The sequence below is a fragment of the Pezoporus wallicus genome, unplaced genomic scaffold (genome assembly GCF_028554395.1).
Source record: "Pezoporus wallicus isolate ANWC-B61680 ecotype Strahan unplaced genomic scaffold, APGP_CSIRO_Pwel_v1 contig_10797, whole genome shotgun sequence".
NCBI classification, from domain to species: Eukaryota; Metazoa; Chordata; class Aves; order Psittaciformes; family Psittacidae; genus Pezoporus; species Pezoporus wallicus.
In genome coordinates this window covers 106,264-123,313 of record NW_026642755.1, presented here as the reverse complement: position 1 = coordinate 123,313, position 17,050 = coordinate 106,264, and the positions used below count along the sequence as shown (strand labels likewise).

General features: G+C 58.4%; 1 protein-coding gene across 2 annotated transcripts in view; it reads right to left on the bottom strand.

Moving 5' to 3' along the window:
- Positions 1 to 420: 420 nt before the first annotated feature.
- KDM2A (lysine demethylase 2A) overlaps positions 421 to 17,050 on the bottom strand; it is a 47,375-nt gene continuing 30,745 nt past the window's right edge. The window contains exons 12-21 of one of the 2 annotated variants that reach the window (XM_057432210.1): positions 15,534 to 15,955; positions 9,659 to 9,742; positions 7,248 to 7,514; positions 6,492 to 6,623; positions 6,323 to 6,412; positions 4,877 to 5,589; positions 3,664 to 3,827; positions 3,226 to 3,384; positions 2,845 to 3,060; positions 421 to 1,838 (exon numbers count right to left, since the gene is read on the bottom strand). In XM_057432210.1, the coding sequence (XP_057288193.1) occupies positions 1,657 to 1,838; positions 2,845 to 3,060; positions 3,226 to 3,384; positions 3,664 to 3,827; positions 4,877 to 5,589; positions 6,323 to 6,412; positions 6,492 to 6,623; positions 7,248 to 7,514; positions 9,659 to 9,742; positions 15,534 to 15,955 (2,429 nt within the window). In that variant the 3' untranslated portion in view covers positions 421 to 1,656. Of the gene's footprint in view, positions 1,839 to 2,844; positions 3,385 to 3,663; positions 3,828 to 4,876; positions 5,590 to 6,322; positions 6,413 to 6,491; positions 6,624 to 7,247; positions 7,515 to 9,658; positions 9,743 to 15,533; positions 15,956 to 17,050 lie in introns of both variants that reach the window. The other variant, XM_057432209.1, reaches the window with a different exon arrangement.

Genomic DNA, 17,050 nt, shown 5'->3' with positions numbered 1-17,050 from the left:
GGGAGATTCCATATGTCCTTCCCAAAGGAGGCTAAGGCAGGGCGGCCTCCGCTCTTCCTCACACCCGGAGCCGCGGTGGCTGCTCCGAGCCCTCCGGCTCCCCCCGCGGCACAACCCTCTCGTTGCTCCTTGCATCCATCCCCCTTATCCAGCAGCCGGGAAGCGGAGGACAGATGGAGGCGTCTCCTTCCTCCCTTATTGCTTCTGAAGCAGTGGGGATCCCCCCCCTTGGCTGTTGTCCTCTGCAGGGTTGAGAGGGGGTATCAGGGGGGAGGCTGGGTTGTGCTATGGGGCCAGACTTGGGGCCAGCAGGGTCCTGACACCAGGAGAGAGATGGGGAGCGTCCGGTCACAGGGGGGGAATAAAACAGTGACCCCCCAAAAAAACAAACAAAAAAAAGATTCCAACTTTTTTTTTTCCTTTTTCTTTTTTTTTTCCTGTGTCTTTTTTTTTGTCTTTTTTTTTGTTTTTGTTGTTTGCTTGTTTTTTTTTCTTTTTAAAGTGCAAAAAACTCTCTGCTGCCCAAGAGAGAGGTTCTTTGGACCGACCATTCATTGCAAAGGAAAAACGGCAGCGAAAAGTGGGGTGAGGGGAAGGAGAGAGGACGATGCAGCGGGGACATTCGTGCCAGTTCGGTCCCAGGCCGCAGCGCCCCAGGTTAAGACAGAGCAGCCTTCACCCCCCTTCCAACCATGGCCATGGTGGCCCCTAGAGTGCTTCATGATGCTGGGCCACGCGGAGAGGAGGTGGCGAGGAAGAGGAGGCAGCTCTTCGTCCTCCCCTCGTTCGTGAGCTCACTCACCCCTGGCTGATGCTTCCCGAGTCCTCCCTGAGCTCTGGTGTACCTGTAGGGTGGCCCCTGCTCCGGCCCCGGCCATCGCCTCGGTGCGGGGCTGCGCTGGGGACAGGCGGTGCTCCGGGAAGGCTGGCGCTGGCCCGGAGTGGAAGCGCGTTGTCCCCCAGCCTCGCCTCCCCGGGCGATGGGAAGAGCAGGATGCAAAGCTCCCCCCTCCCCAAGTCCTGGCCGGTGCTGTGGGGCTCCTGTCCTCGCTGTCAGAGCCACCGGGATGCAGGAGAGCGGTGCGAGAAGGAGGAGCTTGGACCCCAGCCCCTGCAGCTGGATGAGGGGACCAGTGATGGGGCTGAGAGCGCAGGGGCAAGCGATGACCTGGTTGTGGCACGGAGGGGGACGTTTTGTTCCAGCTCTGCTCCCGCTTCTCGGAGAGACCTTGACCCTCAAGCTTTGTGCTAACGGGGAAGTGACAAAGTGTTTCAAGGCAAGGAGACAACGGGGAGGAAGGGGAAAGCTGGGATGGTGGGGGGGGGGAAGAGGGTGCCCCAATTCTCTGCACAGAGATCTCTGTTTCAACCTCCACCTTGGGAGCGGCCAGCCTCCGGGCTGAGGCTCCCTGCCATGTGCCCGCTCCTCCTCTGGTACTGGCCAGCCTTGGCGGGACGTCTTCATCGGCAGAAGTCCCGGGGGAGGAGGAGGAGGAAGGACGGTGGAGCGAGGCCAGCAGCGGCCCTGCCTGCCGAGTCCGATGGGAAGCAGCGGCAGGACACAGAGGGCAAGGATGGGGATGTGGAGGAGCGGCTCTCCGAGAGGGGTGGGATGGGCTCTTTTTCCTTCTCCTCAGTCTGCCCCGGGGAGGGTCTCTAGCTGATCTTTTGGATCAGCTTCTCGTCGGACAGGCAGTAGAGGCTGTTGATGGACAGGTCCGAGATGAAGTGCTCACAGGCTTTGCGGGTGATCTGTTTGCAACCTCGCAGGTCAATGAGGGTGACGTTGGAGATGCGGCGCAGGTACAGCAAGGCCTGGTCCGTCAGCTTATTGCAGCCTGGAAGGAGGAGACGAGAGGAAGAGCGAGTTGAGCTCTCATGTCAGGATGGGAGGAGGAAGCTGCTTTACGACAGCAAGTCCAGCCAGGCCACCTTTGGACCAGGAAGTTTGCTGATAACATCAAACGATGCAGTGCTATCCACATTACGGAGGGAAGGGATGGGATCCAGAGGGACCAGGACAGGCTGAAGAGGTGGGACCATGTGAACCTCATGGAGTTCAACAAGGCCAAGTGCAAGGTCCTGCTCACAGCATAGCTACAGGACGGGCAGAGAAGTGATTCAGAGGAGCCCTGAGGAGAAAGACTTGGGGGGGTTGTGTGAGGGGAAGCTCCCCGTGACCCAGCTTCAGTGTGTGCTAGAGCCCAGAACCCCCACTGGGTGCTGGGCTGCACCCCTAGGGCGTGAGCCGCAGCTCAGGGAGGGGATCCTGCCCCTCTGCTCTGCTCTTGTGAGACCCCACTTGCAGCACTGGGTGCAGCTCTGGGTGTCCTCAGCATAAGAAGGACATGGAGCTGTCGGAGCAAATCAGAGGAGGCTGTGAGGATGCTCAGGGGCTGGAGCAGCTCCCGTATGGAGCCAGGCTGGGAACATTGAGGCTGTTCAGCCTGGAGAAGCTGCATGGAGACCTCAGAGCAGCTTCCAGTGTCTGAAAGGGGCTACAAGGATACTGGAGAGGGACTCTTCATTAGGGACTGGAGCGACAGGACAAGGGGTGATGGGCTCAAACTGAAACAGGGGAAGTTCAGGTTGGATATAAGGAGGAAGTTCTTCCCTGTGAGGGTGCTGAGGCGCTGGCACAGGGTGCCCAGAGAAGCTGTGGCTGCCCCATCCATGGCAGTGTTCAAGGCCAGGCTGGACACAGGGGCTTGAAGCACCCTGCTCTAGTGGAAGGTGTCCCTGCCCGTGGCAGGGGATTGGACCTGGGAGATCTTAAGTCCCCTTCCAACCCGAACCATCGCATGCCTCTGTGACCAGCCTGTGCCACCCGGAGCAGGAACCCACCTGCCATGTTGAGCTCGGTGAGGGAGTTGCGCGTGGAAGAGCCCATGGCCGTGAGGAGGTTGGCCGACTGGTCCGTAAGGTGGTTGCAGTGGCTGAGGTCGAGGCGGGAGAGCAGGGGCATGTGGCGGATGATCAGCCGCAGCGTGGCATCCGTGATGTCCAGGCCGGCGAGCCGGAAATCGATCATGTTCCGGAGCTTGCTGCGATTGTCCTGACCTGCAGAGGGAGAGGAGAGGCTGAGCAGGGACTTATCCACCCAGCTGCGCTGGGGTATTCCAGATCCAGCATCACCTCCCTGCTCTGCGCCCAAGAGGTCACCCTCCTCCAGCTCCCCATAGCCATTGGGACCCTCGTCATCCACCACCACCAGGAACAGCTTACTGGGTTTGTCTGTGGGAGGCGTGAGTAGATCCCGGATCTGAGGGTCCTTGATTCCTACTGCCCACCGAAGATCGAGGGTCCTGAGAAGGGGGCAGCTGGAGGTACTGAGAGCACAGACCGCAGACCAGGAACAGCCCGCTAAGATGAGGTCTTTCAGGCCTGACAGCACAAGGGAGAGGGAACGAGTCAGACAGGCTTGGTTAGCTCCAAGGCATCCCAGATCTCATCCCTTTTGTTTTCCAAGCACAGGAAAAAGCAGCTCCTCTCCCTGCCTGGAGTGGGATAGAGAGCTGGGCTCTCTGATGGAGAGCAGCAGGAAACCACATCGCTACCGGCTGCTTGCTGCAGGGATGCAGGCACCAGGGTGTCTCCTGCTGGGCTCCAGCCATCAGGAAGCCTGGGAGCAGGGACAGGGACCCCATCCCATCCCACCCTCACCTGGGAGCCTGTTGACAAGCCACGTGAGCTGCTTTTTGGAGATGTTGGTCCAGCTGAGGTCGAGGCTGACAGGCTGTCTCTTGATGATGCCGCTCAGCGCCTGTGGGGTGATGGACTTGCACCGGCTCAAATCGATCTTTGTCCACAATCTCTTGTCACAGCACCTGGGGGCAAGGACAAGGTGAGCCCCGTGGGGCAAGAGATGACAGCCAGCAGGTTGCCTGACTTTAGGAAGGAGAAGCCCAGCCTTGGTGTGGTCCCAGATGCAGAACAAGGCTGCTCTGCCTGGTCTCCCCAACACGAGGAGAGGATATCCAGCCATACAGGGACACCCAAAACAACTCCAGGAGGCTTTTGCTGCCGTGTAACAGGACTGGGAGTTGCAGCTCAGCCTGTTTGCCCCCTCCTGGGTGCTCCTCCTGCCACAGCAAAGATCTTAAGCATCCCTGCTCCCAGCAGACAAGACATTCAGCCTGGTTCCACCCCATGGCTCCGACAGTGTTTTGCTGCCGTGCCAGCAACTGCAACAGAGCCTGGAGGTGGCTTCTTCTCCCATGGGAACGTGGGGAGACCCAGGAATCGATGGCAGCTCCGCTGTGAGTCTGAAAGTGCCACCCCAGTGAGGGGGGGAGAGGATGCTCTCCTCCAGCCATCACACACCATTCCCACCCACTGCTGATAAAAGTGGGCTGGTCCTTTCCCATCGTGCCATTCCTGCTGCTCAGCAGTTAGAAACCTCCCAGTTTCCAGGCTGTTCCCAAGCCCTCCATCCACAGCTGTCCCTGTGCCAGCATTGTCTTCTGGGCCTGCGGCCCCCCGAGGCGTTTCCAGCCAGCAAACCCATTCCCCGCCTCAGCCAGCCCTCCCCTGCCTGCTGCGAAGCAGGGACAGGGAAGGACAAGGGCAGCGGGAGAGGAAAGGGCATCAGCACCTTGCAAGGACACGGGTACTCAGGTGACAGCACAGCCTGCCTCTGCCACTCAGCAGAGGGGACAGGAGGAAGGCAGAAGGAGACAATACAGACCACTGCACATATGGCAGAGGCAGCAGCCAGCAGGCTCTGAGTGCAACGCTGCCTGGGATGCACCTCTGACAGAGAGGAAAGGGAGGGCACTGACTGGAGATCCCTTCTCCCCTTCCCACACGGCCGTGCCTGGTGGTGGGATGAGGACACGGGCTGCCCCCTCCTGACCCTCCCCGTCCCCACACTCACCACTTGTACCAGGTCTTGCACACCCGCATGCACTCGCAGAGCTCCCTGCGGGTGAGGTAGCGGAAGACAGACATCCACACCTCGCGCTGCATGCAGCTCTCGTCGCCCTCCTGCCCCCGGCCCCCTCGGCCATTGAGCCGGGCCGCCCCCCCTTCCTCCGCGTTCTCGTCCTCCTCTTCCTCTTCCTCCTCCTCCTCCTCGGCGGCTGCTTCGTCCTCACCCCCGCCCCGCAGGGGCATCCTGGTGGGTGCGTGACGCATGACCACGCGCGGCGAGTGCTGCAGGTTGGTGGAGGAAGCCGTGATGGCTTGCAGCTTGGGGACGATGGAAGTGCCATGGACGTCTTTGGTGGGGCGCTGGAGCGTGACGGTGAGGTAGGAGCCGTGCAGCTTGGCCTTCTCCACCTCTGACAGCTCCTTCTTGCCGCTGGGGTTGTTCTCCTTCTCCCTCACCATGGTTCTCTCGGTGGCCTGGAGCCGCAGCAGCTGCCGCCGCTTGAAGCGCTCGTCCCTGCTGGCGCTGTGGTGGTCGCTGGGGCCGGCTCCCGGGGACGAGCGCGTCACCATGCCCCGAGGTGATGCTGGGTCGTGGATCAGCTGCAGCATTGGGGTGGGAGAGTTGGGAGGGGGGGTCAGGGGCTCCTCGCAGCTCCGCAGGGGCCGCAGCACCTTGGCTTGCGCCGTGTCGTCGTCGCTCTCCTCCACCTTCCGCTTCTGCGGGGAAGAGGGGGGGCAGCTTAGTGGGGATGGAGCCTGTGGTGGGGCTGGGGAACGTGTCCCCTTCTCCTGGGCAACATCATGGTGCTGGCAATACCACCAGGACCAGAGTCAACCCGCATCAGTAACTGATGTTTTCCTCCTCCCTTCACAAACGGGGTGTCCCCAAGGTTTGGGATGGCTCCCACTCTGTGCCTAACAGTCCCCTGCTTCTTGCAGCAGAAGCTCTGGGGATCACAGCTCAGCACAAGGCACCATAAGGACAAGGGGTGCTCACTGCGTCTGCATGAAGCACTGGGGGACCCAGGAACCGGGCAGATGTGCACCCCAAGCACGCACATCACTCAGCAGAAGGTGCCCCAGGGAGGCTGCTCCCTGCCTGGCTTGCCTTTGCTGCCACACTTCCATTCACAGCAGTGGACAGGGCTCTATAGCTGATGCAGCAGCCATAGGCTGGTGTCTTGGGCAGTGCTGGCAGCCACTGGCTGCCACCACACGGTCACCTGCTGGCTCAAGAGGGACCCATCTGCCCCTGCTGCTTCTGCCAGGGGAGCCAGGCACAAAGAGCTGGGGGCTGACAGCTCATCCCCCTGTGAGACCCCAGGACCAGACTGCAGCAGGAGACTGCCAATGACCCCACTGTCACTCACTGCTGCCCTGGATTGCAGCTGCAGCCCACCACTGCCCAACCCCTAGCAGGATGCAGTGGGATGGAGGTCACGCTTCCTACCTGTCCCTTCTCTGAGTCATCACCCTGGTAGCACTTAGGGCACTCCCAGCAGTTGGGGAGCTCATCGTTGAGCAGCCCTTCGCCATCCATCTGCAAAGAGAAGGGGGAAGTGAGCACCAGGCCTTCCCCCCAGCCAGGCTCCCTCCTCCCCGGTGCCCGTGCAGCTCACCTGCAGGCAGCCAGGGTGAACGATCTCGTTGCAGATACAGCACTCCATGAGCTTCTTCTCAAAGTCCTGCGAGTCCTCGTTCTGATCCACCTCCCCACAAAGTGCACACGTGACCGAGTGAGGCAGCCTGGGCTACAAAGGAAAGCAGGGGCGAAACCAGGGCAAGGTGAGACAGCTTTTCCCCTTTCCTCCTCCTCTTTCCCACTGAATCATGGGGAAGGAGATAACTAACCCCCAGGAACTGAATTTCATAGAATCACGGAATGGTTTGGGTTGGAAAGGACTTTAAGATCATCCAGTTCCAACCTCCTGTCATGGGCAGGGACACCTCACACTAGACCATGTCACCCGAGGCTCTGTCCAACCTAGTCTTGAACACTGCCAGGGATTCAGCATTCACAGCTTCTTTGGGCAACCTGATCCAGGGCCTCACCACCCTCACAGTAAAGAACTTCTTCCACATCTCCAACCTGAACTTCCCATGTTTCAGTTTGAATCCATCACCCCTTGTCCTGTCACTACAGCTCCTGACGAAGAGTCCCTCTCCAGCACCCCTGCAGCCCCCTTCTAGACACTGGAAGGCTGCTATAAGATCTCCATGCAGACTCTCTTCTGGGCCCAAATGTTCTCAGCCTGTCCTCATACAGGAGATGCTCCAGCTCCTGACCATCCTCATGGCCCTCCTCTGCCCAACCCTGCTTGGCCACACAGAGTTCCCAGTGGACTTCACAGCAAAGGATGATGCCGCAGACTCACTGCTAAGCACTGCCGGAGGACGCAGGACTGCTTCATGCGGCCAGGGCCACCGAACTTCTTCATGTCCCTGCAGTAGTGGCACATGCCACACTCGCCCTGCATGCAAGCCTTGCACTTTCGGCACCGCACCCGCCTCCGCCGGGCGCCGGACACGATGGGAGACACCGTGGACCTGACGGGCGTCGGGCGAGGGGTTGGCTTCATGGTGTGTGGTTTGGTGATGGGGATGGTGGGCAGGCGCACCCGCAGCCGGGCCTGGAGCTTTAGCTGCCGAGAGAAACGGAGAAGGAAGTGGTGTGAGAAAGTGTTCAGCTTGGAGCAGAACGCCGCTGATCCGCAGCTCCCTCGGGTAACGTGACAGCAGCCCCGCTCCATCACCTCTCTGCAGACAAAGGAGCCTGTATCATGCTCCAGCATTCCACAAGCCAAGAGCTCTCCTTCCTCCCACCCCCCATCAGGAGTCAGCAGTGGGTCTGAAAAGGGCTGCTGAGGCTCAAAAGTGGTGCTCCAGGAACAGCTGCGCTTTCCTTCGGTCCACCCAGGCAGCCGGAAAGGGGGTCCTTGATGTGTGCTGCCCAGGTCCCTCTGCAGCTGTGCAAGGGGACAGGGCCCAGCTCTGATGCAAGAGCTCTGGTCGTAGAATCCCAGCCTGGTTTGTGTTGAAGGGACCTTAAAGCTCATCCAGCTCCAATCCCTGCCATGGGCAGGGACACCTTCCACTGGAGCAGCTTGCTCCAAGCCCCTGTGTCCAACCTGCCCTTGAACACTGCCAGGGATGGGGCAGCCACAGCTTCTCTGGGCACCCTGTGCCAGCGCCTCAGCACCCTCACAGGGAAGAACTTGTGCCTCAGAGCTCATCTCAGTCTCCCCTCGGGCAGGTTAAAGCCGTTCCCTTGGCCTGTCCCTACATCCCTTGTCCCAAGCCCCTCTCCAGCTTTCCTGCAGCCCCTTCAGGCACTGGAGCTGCTCTCAGGTCTCCCCTTCAGGAGCCTTCTCTTGTCCAGGCTGCTCCAGCCCAGCTCTCTCAGCCTGGCTCCAGAGCAGAGCTGCTCCAGCCCTCACAGCATCTCCATGGCTTCCTCTGTCAACTCCACATCCCTCTTGTGCTGCTGCCCCAGAGCTGGATCAGGACTGCAGGGCGGGGGTTCTCCCCAGAGCACAGCAGAGGGGGAGAATCTCTTCCTCTGACTTGTTTGAGGTGTGCTGAGGACACCCAAGCACCCCTGTACAAGATGCAGGTGGGACAGCACAGCTCTCCAGCAGACATCAGCCCTCAGAGCTGTAGCATCCTTCAGGACGGGCAATGCTGGCGTGCACACCACAACTGATGGGCTTGGGGAAGGGCAGGCACCCAAAAAACCCAGCACAAAGACAAGGTTAGGCATGTGCCAAGCATCTGAGTGCTGCATCCAAAGCATGCAGACATTTCCAGGTCTTTTCTCCCAAAAAAGCTTCCAGAGATGCTTGTGCTGCTCAAGGACCAGCAAATCACTGTGGATCCCCTTGGGCAGGGCAGGCAGAGACAGGCACCTCCAATCCTAGAGGGCTGTCCCTCTCTAGACACCCAGACAGGGTATTGTTATCCATCCTCCCCAGTGCAATGGGGTGCTGCTCTTCTCATATGGCTGCCCATGAGCCTGTCTCCTGGCAGGAAGGAAGCAGTGACCTACAGGAACCATGCTGGTGGGCTATGGGAAGGCAGCCTGCAGAGGGGAAGTCCAACCGGACAATGGCTGCTCCTTGCCTCTATCTGCCCATCTGTGGCCCAGCTGTGGAAGGAAGGGCAGGAGCAAAACCAAAGATCCTTTTCCTGGCTGCTGCCTGCAGGTAGAGACCCCCCAGGGAGGGAGCTGCATTCCCTGGGGTTGCAAGAGCCAATGCTGCAGCACAGCAGTGTGCTGGCAGGGGCAGGGACCCAAGGGACAGGCTCACCTAGCAGTGAGTGGCTGGGCAGGCAGGGTTGATGCTGACCATCATTCCTTCCCCTTGCCCTTCATCTCTCAGGGAACACAACAGGGATACGTTCACCTGACACACAGCACTACCCACACCACCCAGGCCTTCCATGGTGGGCCAGAGAGCTGCTGGTGAATGCCCTTTAGAGGATCACACTTGCATCAACAGCAGGGCTCCAGCTCCTCAGAGAACGACTGAAGGAGCTGGGGCTGACCCAGTTACCATCCACTGGCTGAGCTGGGGTAACCACAGGGTGGGAGACCTCCACCGCTGCCCACAAAGGGCTGTGGAGCTGGTTGCACCCCATGCCCTGCCCTGGCACTGCTCCTTTTCCACCCACTGCCTTGGCCTCCAGAGGCAGGTATGAAAGTGGTGCTACCATATCCCATTAACAGCCAAGTCATCATCTCAACCACACACAACACCCACCCATGTCCCCTCTGTGCAGCTCCTACCTTATCTCTCTTGGGCCACTGGACGATGGGGATGCCTGTAAGTGCCAGTTTGGGGTCGCTGTTTGCGTACTCTTCTAGCAGCAGCTAATGGAGGGAGATGGGGAGAAGCAGAGAGACAAGAAGCACAGGTATGAGTGCAATGAAACAAGGCGGGCTCTGACCTGATGCCAACATGCTTCCAAGAGGGCTGGGAAGGAGCTCTCCCCATCCCCATCCCACCCCCGCCAGCAGCGATCCCTCCCCACATCACACAGCCAAGCTCTGTCGAGTCGATCTGCACCAGCGCTTTCATCAACTGCATTTCAGCCCCGAGGCCCCGTGCTGTGCAGGGGTGGGGGGGAAGAGTGTGCCAAGCTTCTGCAATCCATTGGGATTTACAGGGGAGGATGCAGGAGGGTCAGTCCTCATTGTTCCCCCTGCATGGGGCAGCTGGAGGGTGCAGCGGTGGCAGGATGCGGTCCCCCAGCAGCCCCTCCACAGCCTGGCACAAGCTGTGGGGAGTCAAGAGCTGCTCTCCTGCATTGCCTCAGGGTTTGGCGTTAACATAAGGGATGCTCAGAACCCACCGGATAGGCACGCTGGCACCCTGGCTCGGGGTGGATGGGTGCTCCCCCATCCCTTTCACCCTCCTCCTCCATCACCTCCCCACCGAATTTGGGTGCTTTATTTACTTGGCGTTGCCATGGCTACGCTGGAACCTCCTGCCTGCATCCCGGTGCTGCTTCCCGCTGCCAGGCACGGCCAGGGCAAGGGCCGGGCCAGAGCCCCCCCCCCCCCCCTCGCCGGGTATCCAGCTCCGCGGGGAGGGGGGTATCCAAGCCCCTGGCTCCAGCCTGGCTTTCCGGCGTTCCCCCCCTCCTCCTCGGCGGGCTGCGGGAGGCAGGAAGCTGCTGCAGCCTCCCCCTCCGCTCCCCTGCTGCCTACAGACCTTCCGCCTCCCCCCAGCCTTTCCCATGAGCACACGCTAGAAGGAAAGGTCAGGGGCTGGGGGCTCACATATATATATATAAATATATATAAATACATATAAATACATCTATATAACCTATAGATCACACGCACGGGCAGGGAACCGCAGTCTCCCCCTTGCTCGGAAGCACTGTGGGGGTGCTGGTGGTGGCTCAAGCACATTTCCAGCCATGGGGGTCCCAAGGGGCTGCTGTCGGAGGCGGAGAACCCGGGTGCTCCGGCTGCATCGGGGGTGGATAAAAGCCTCCTTGTCCCCTCTGCCCATGGGGACAAGCAGAGGGGTCCCTGCGAGCGCACCGCACGCATCCCCCAGCCGGAACGTGCTAGCCGGCAGAAGGGGAGAGGAGCGGAGAGAGCCCAAGCACCAGCCAAGGATCCCCGCTATGGAAACAGGGGTGTCCCGTCCCGTCCCCCCCCCGCGCTCCCCTCCCAGCCTGGTTGTGCCGAGCGCGTCCCCGCGTCCCCTCCCCGTCCCAGGAGCGCTGCCACCCGCCTGACCTTGCGCCTCTGGAGCTGCCGCGACTCCGGGGTGAAGTTTGCCGAGCCCTCTTTGTTCCGAGTGCCCCCCCTCCACACGGCCCCCTCCAGGGGCTGCCTCAGTCTGAGCGGCCCCAAGCAGGACCCCCGGTTTTTAGGGACATGGCTGGGGGAGCAGCGGGACCCCCGGCCCTGAGCGCTGCCGCTCGCCGCGGGGCTCCGGCAGCCGCCCCGGCAACCGCGTGTTCCTCCCGAGCCTTTGGGCAGCAGCAGCGGCAGCTTCCTGAGCCTCAAACAATGCTGCTGCGTCACCCACATGCGGTTCCCAGCAATGCTTTGCAACGGGAAGATGGCAGAAGAGAGAGAGAGAGAAAAAAAACCGAGGCAACGTTGGAGCAGAGAGGGCAGAGCCGTTCTGCTGCAGCGCCGGGAGGGGCCGGCACGGGCGGCTGGCGCCTCGCCGATTGGCGCAGGGACACGGGCGCTGGGGCCCACCTCCAGCCCTCAGCACCAGCCCCGAGCCCAGGACCAGGCTCCCCAGGGCAAGGGTAAAGCGTAGCCAAGAGCTCGGACCCCCCCCCCCCCCGCGCCGCCTTTCTTTTGTCTTCGCCGAGGTGGGTTTGGGGGGTTCCTGGGGGATGCGGGAGCCACGCGGAGGCAGCAGTGGGGTGAGGGAGGGGGGAAAGGGGTTGGAGGTGAAGGCACGGGGGGGATCTGCCCTTTGGAAGGTGGGGGCTGCAGGGACAGCACCCAGCCTCCCTCGACAAACATCCCCTCTGGAGCTGCTGGCGTCCCAAAGCCATCAGTGACCCAACCACTGGATGGGGACGACCACGCTGGGTGAAACAAGGTCTCCCCAGCCATCACCCAGGTCCCCCAGGACCCCAGCTCCAGCTACACAGCACCACAGTTCAAATGAAGGGAAGGCTGGAAATGAAGCAAGTGCCCAAAGCAGCAATGGAGAACAGAGGCTGATCCCACGCCTGGTGCAGCCAAAGCATCTCCAGCTCATCTGTCCTGTCCCCAGGTACCTTGACCAGATATCTGGGTCCAGACTGTCACCATCTGAGCCACCAATACCACCCACAGGCTCTCTGCAGACCAGTGCTGCTGTCACAACCCGGGGGGAACCTTGTTAGCACAGCTCAAAGGCCACCCTGACCTTTCTCATCCACCCCTGGTGGAAGCATCCCCTGTTCCTCACCAAGGCTTCTCCGTGTCCCATTGCACTGCAGCGAATGGGAAAGCCAATTGCAGCCGGCAGATTGACTGGGCAGGGAAAGGAGAGCAGGAAGCACAGGGAATGCTTCAGGCAGATGTGACCTACAGGAGGAGGAGATGGGGACAGCAACATGTGTTTGCAGAGGAGTGAGAAGATGCCTCTGATCATGGGGAGACCCAACACAACAGAGCCATGTATGAGGGCAGTGCCACACTGGAGGCTTCGAGATGAGCTCAAAGCACGTCTGGGAGAGGTTCTTCTTGCTTGGTGCTCCACCACCTCCATGCAGAGCCCAGATATAACCCATTTGTGACAGCTACCAAGGCCACAGGGTTTGGTGGCCCTGCAGCAAGAGAATGGTTCAAACGTAGGCTCAGCTCCCCTGAGTTCAGCAGGTCCCATCCTCGTGAACCATCCCGCTCCTTTGATGTCCAAGTGATGGAAACCAGCACACCCCAAGAGGTGGGTCCATCAGAAGTGAGGGACAGGAGCAACCAAGACACAACAGAGCCTCTCAGAAGAACCGCCTCTGTCACTGATCTTTCTGAGGACCCCAGTGCAGACCATGCACAGAAGCATCACCAGATGCATGGAGGCTTTCCAGCAATACTTCAGTGCCACAAAACAATGTGTCTCAACCTCATTTTGCAAGGGCAGATCTTCTCCTGGGGCAGTGCTAAAGCCTTTTTGACTCCTGCTGGTCCTCTCACTTAAGCCACTGGAGAGCATCTCTCACAGTCACTGGTTCAGAGATGGTGATGTGGTGACACCAGCAGCTTTCCAAGGCAAAGCTAGATGAGGCAACATGCTCTTCCTGTTCAAGATGCCCAATGCAGCCCTGTCTAGGATGGGTTTAAAGTGCCAACAGATGGACAATCCCTCCTGCCATGGAACTAGAAGCACATCTTTGTCATATCCAAAGTGTCACATCCCACCACGTGATGACTCCAGGCTCAACCCATGACAAGATACAGAAGTGTGTTCCTTCACATGACCCAACATACAGACATCCCGGATTCGTGACCACACAGGAGGCTGTGGGAAAGGGAAGCATTTTCCTGCTTCCCACCAACACAGCATCTGCTGACTGGACCCTTGGAGGGACCGAGTTGATTCTGTGCTTCTTTGGGAGCAGGTCTTTCCCAAAGTCCTCATCCCAGGTCCACTGATGACCTCACCTGCTGAGATGTAAAGGTTGGGAGAGTACCTGGTGCAGATCAGTGGCCTCAGAGTCAGGCTAAGATGCTGCGTAGGATGTATGGTTTCCATTTAGCTTAAGTCACTGAAAGTGGAGTAGGGTCTAATTCTCCACTAGCACAAAAGGAAGAACAGATGAACATAAAGGACTCAGGTCTGCAGTGCAGCATGAGGGATCCTACAAAGATTATGTCTCCCAGGAGCAGCAAGGAAAGGTAGGATCACCAGAACAAGCCCAGAGAAAGGAAGGGCTGTGCTTAAACACAGCCATGGCAGGACTGTGCTCTGGGAGTGCAAGAACATAACAGCCATCAGAGGAGGGAAGCTTCCAAAGGAAACCTGACTGGCTTAGGATCTACATCCCACATCATGAGCTATGGTTGCACAGATGGAAACTTCACACCTCTTGCTTGGTAACAACTTGTCCTGCTTTAAAAAATAGAATAAATAGAGATGGTGTTCTCCATACAAGCTGCTGATATTGAAAACCAGACCTTCACTCATTGGGCTTTTCAGTGATCAGGGCAGTTATAAAAGGGTTAGCTACAAACGTCTTCCCCCTTGCCAGGTTTTAGAAGCCAACTTCTATTTGCCGCTTCCACCCCCTCTAAGGACAAGGCAGGCTTTGAAGGCAGATTTCCTGTAGTTTGAGAAACTTGTCCCGTTTCCTCTGCCACTGCAGCCTGATAAAGGATCTTCATTCCCCAAGGATCCTCCATAGCACAGCCTTTACTTGGGAGGCCGCTGGTCCTGAGAAACAGAGCCCTGCAGCTCAGGATCCTCCTGTACCTCAGAGAACAGCTTTAAGGTGCAAGTCCTTCAGGGAAGCCGTTTGCTCTGACCACACTGCAGGGACTGTCACCCACAGCCCAGCTGTGAGCTACAACCAGACAGGGGCTGGTGAGTCACACCAAAACCACAGGCACATCCATCTGCTCCACAACAACCAAGCCCTTTGAGCAGGTCTCAAAACCCAGCTGAACATTGGCAACCTTGAATGCTCTGTCTTCAAAACACCCAACACACCCCATCGGCCTCCCTGTTTCAGTCCAAGAAGGATGAAACACAGCTCAAAGCTTGACTTCCTCCAGAGCTTCATCCGGTTTGTAGTAAGGGTGAGGCCACCCCACTGCAGTGGCTCAGAAACACACGTGTTGAGTACTTGAAGAAGCCACAGGAAGCCAGAAGCACAGCCCTCCAGCAGCACCTACTCACACTCCTTTAGCTCTACCAGAGCTTGGCCTGCACACAACAGCTCACCCTGGCACCCCAAAACTGCACCCATTGCTCCAAACACAGCACAGCACTGGATTTACCACGTAAAACTGTCAGGAGACAGCACCTGGAACCAAGAAACATGACGGCAAAGACCAGGATACACCCATGGCTGTGTCTGGATGACAGCTTTGGTACAGGCAAGCAGCTGAGCAGATCACCATCAGCAAGGAAGGGAGAAGGTGGTAACTGTGGTCTGAGGGACTAAACTGGATTTCTGGGGAGGAGTGAGGCTGAAAGGGCTGAGACAGCTCCTGGAGGCAGCTCAACAGGTTTGGCAGATACAGCTCAGCAGTGTAAAGCAGGATGGGGAGAAGGGGTAAGGTTCACATTACCTAAGGCCACATCCTGGACAAACAACCCAAAGAAACCAAATCCACCTGGGGCAAGGGAAGGGCTCTAACTGTCAGCGTCCAGCAGCTCAAGGAGTCCACAGCCAGAACTGGACGCAAATGGCATCACAGACAAGCACCCTTGCACTGACACCCATAAGGGACCCAGACAGGGCCCAGAGGGTCTCCAGAGGAGTCTCAGCCATGCTGCTCAGCCCTAACCCAAAATCCAAGCCATGGGTGTCCCTCAACATCAACTGGTGCAATATAAGCCTCATGGAGAGGAAGGACCCCAAGTCTGCAGACACATCACCCCCTCAATCCAGGACGGCGAGATAAGGTCAGGATCAATCCCAGCACCCTGGCAACCAAAGGAACTTGCATCCCCATCACACCTCCCTACCTTGACGTCAGCGATGAGAGCATCCTCATCCTCAATGCCGGTGGGAACACACTTCTTGTGCAGGGGGAGTGACTCCAGCTTGTCCACGAGGCAGCGCAGCCCCTCCAGCTCAAACTGGGTCAGATGCACCTTCCTGCTCTTGCGTGGGCTGCCTCCATTGGGATCACAGGCCTGGCCATTCTGGGAGCCCCGACTGGAGTCAGAAGAGTCTATAGATGGGGTCTTCTTCAGACCTGGAAGGCTGCTCCGGCAGCTCTTGCCCAGTTCATCATAGTCCACATTGGCACCGTTGGCAATGGGGCTGGTGAGAATGGACCTCCTTGTGATCGGTCGCCGGGGCTCCTTCCCTGTTCCATCCTCATCCTCTTCCTCCTCCTCTTCCTCTTCCATGTTTACCGAGTCCGAGGAGCTCAGCTCCATATCTGCCATGATGGAAAAGGAGTGAGAAGAGCACAGTGGCCAGGCACTCACAGAAGGGGTTTCTAGAGGAGTCCATCAGAGATGTTGGAGCAACAGATATATTATGGGGACAAAGCAGAAGGAAAGGATGGGACATTCTGCAGTTGGAAAAGAACAGCTAAAACCTTTTCCCATTCCTGGCTCATTTTGTGGGAAGGCGAGGCACAGGACATAGGAAAACATCCAAGAATTGGAGACAGCAACACCCTAGATAGGATTTCATACAATACTAGAATGGTTTGGGTTGGAAGGGACCTTAAAGATCATCTAAGTCCAACCCATGGGCAGGGGCATCTTTCACGGTATCAGGTTGCTTGAAGCCCCATCCAACCCGATTTGCTTTGGAGGGCTTGGGATCTGCAGACATTTGGTCCTGAGTGACTTGAGACCTTGATCCTGCCTTCACGGTGGGAAAAAGAGGATGCGGACTTTAACTAGATGATTGTGAGGCCTCTTGGCCTGATGGTGCACGATAAAACACCCGTCTCTGACAGCTCTCCTGCTCCCTTCCTCTCAGCTCCCTGCATTAGTTCCCACTTCACACTGCTCAGCGGTAAAGGTGATGAAGGTGCTGGAGACCTCCAGGCAGGAGGAGGACAGAGATGGCCTTTCCCAAACCAAGTGCTGAAGGGGGTCTTCAGGGAACCACAGGGAAAGGACAAGAACTGGGAGCTGTTTCCCTCTGCTAGAGCTCCTTGGACAGAAAGCCCCAAAGAGGCTGTAGCTGTGAGGAGAGGTGCCCTCGGGTCAGTAACCACAGCCTCTGAGGGGAGTGAGGACGGATTTGCCTCAAGGGCCTTGGGTGGATGCTGTTCAGCTTTCTCCTGCTCTGAAGAAAGGTCTCTCCGTACGAAACCATCTCTTGTAAGGAGGCCAAACATTCCTTTTGCAAGAGACTCCCTGCACACATAACTTTGACAGTGCTTTAAACTCTGCGTGGAGGAAGGTCATGATCAGCCAGAAGGCATTTCTGCCCCACAGTACAGCAGTGGGGACTTCAACTTCCCTTCACCTCTTCTATTAAAGGCTTTGTGTGTACCAGCAAGGGCAGGAACTTG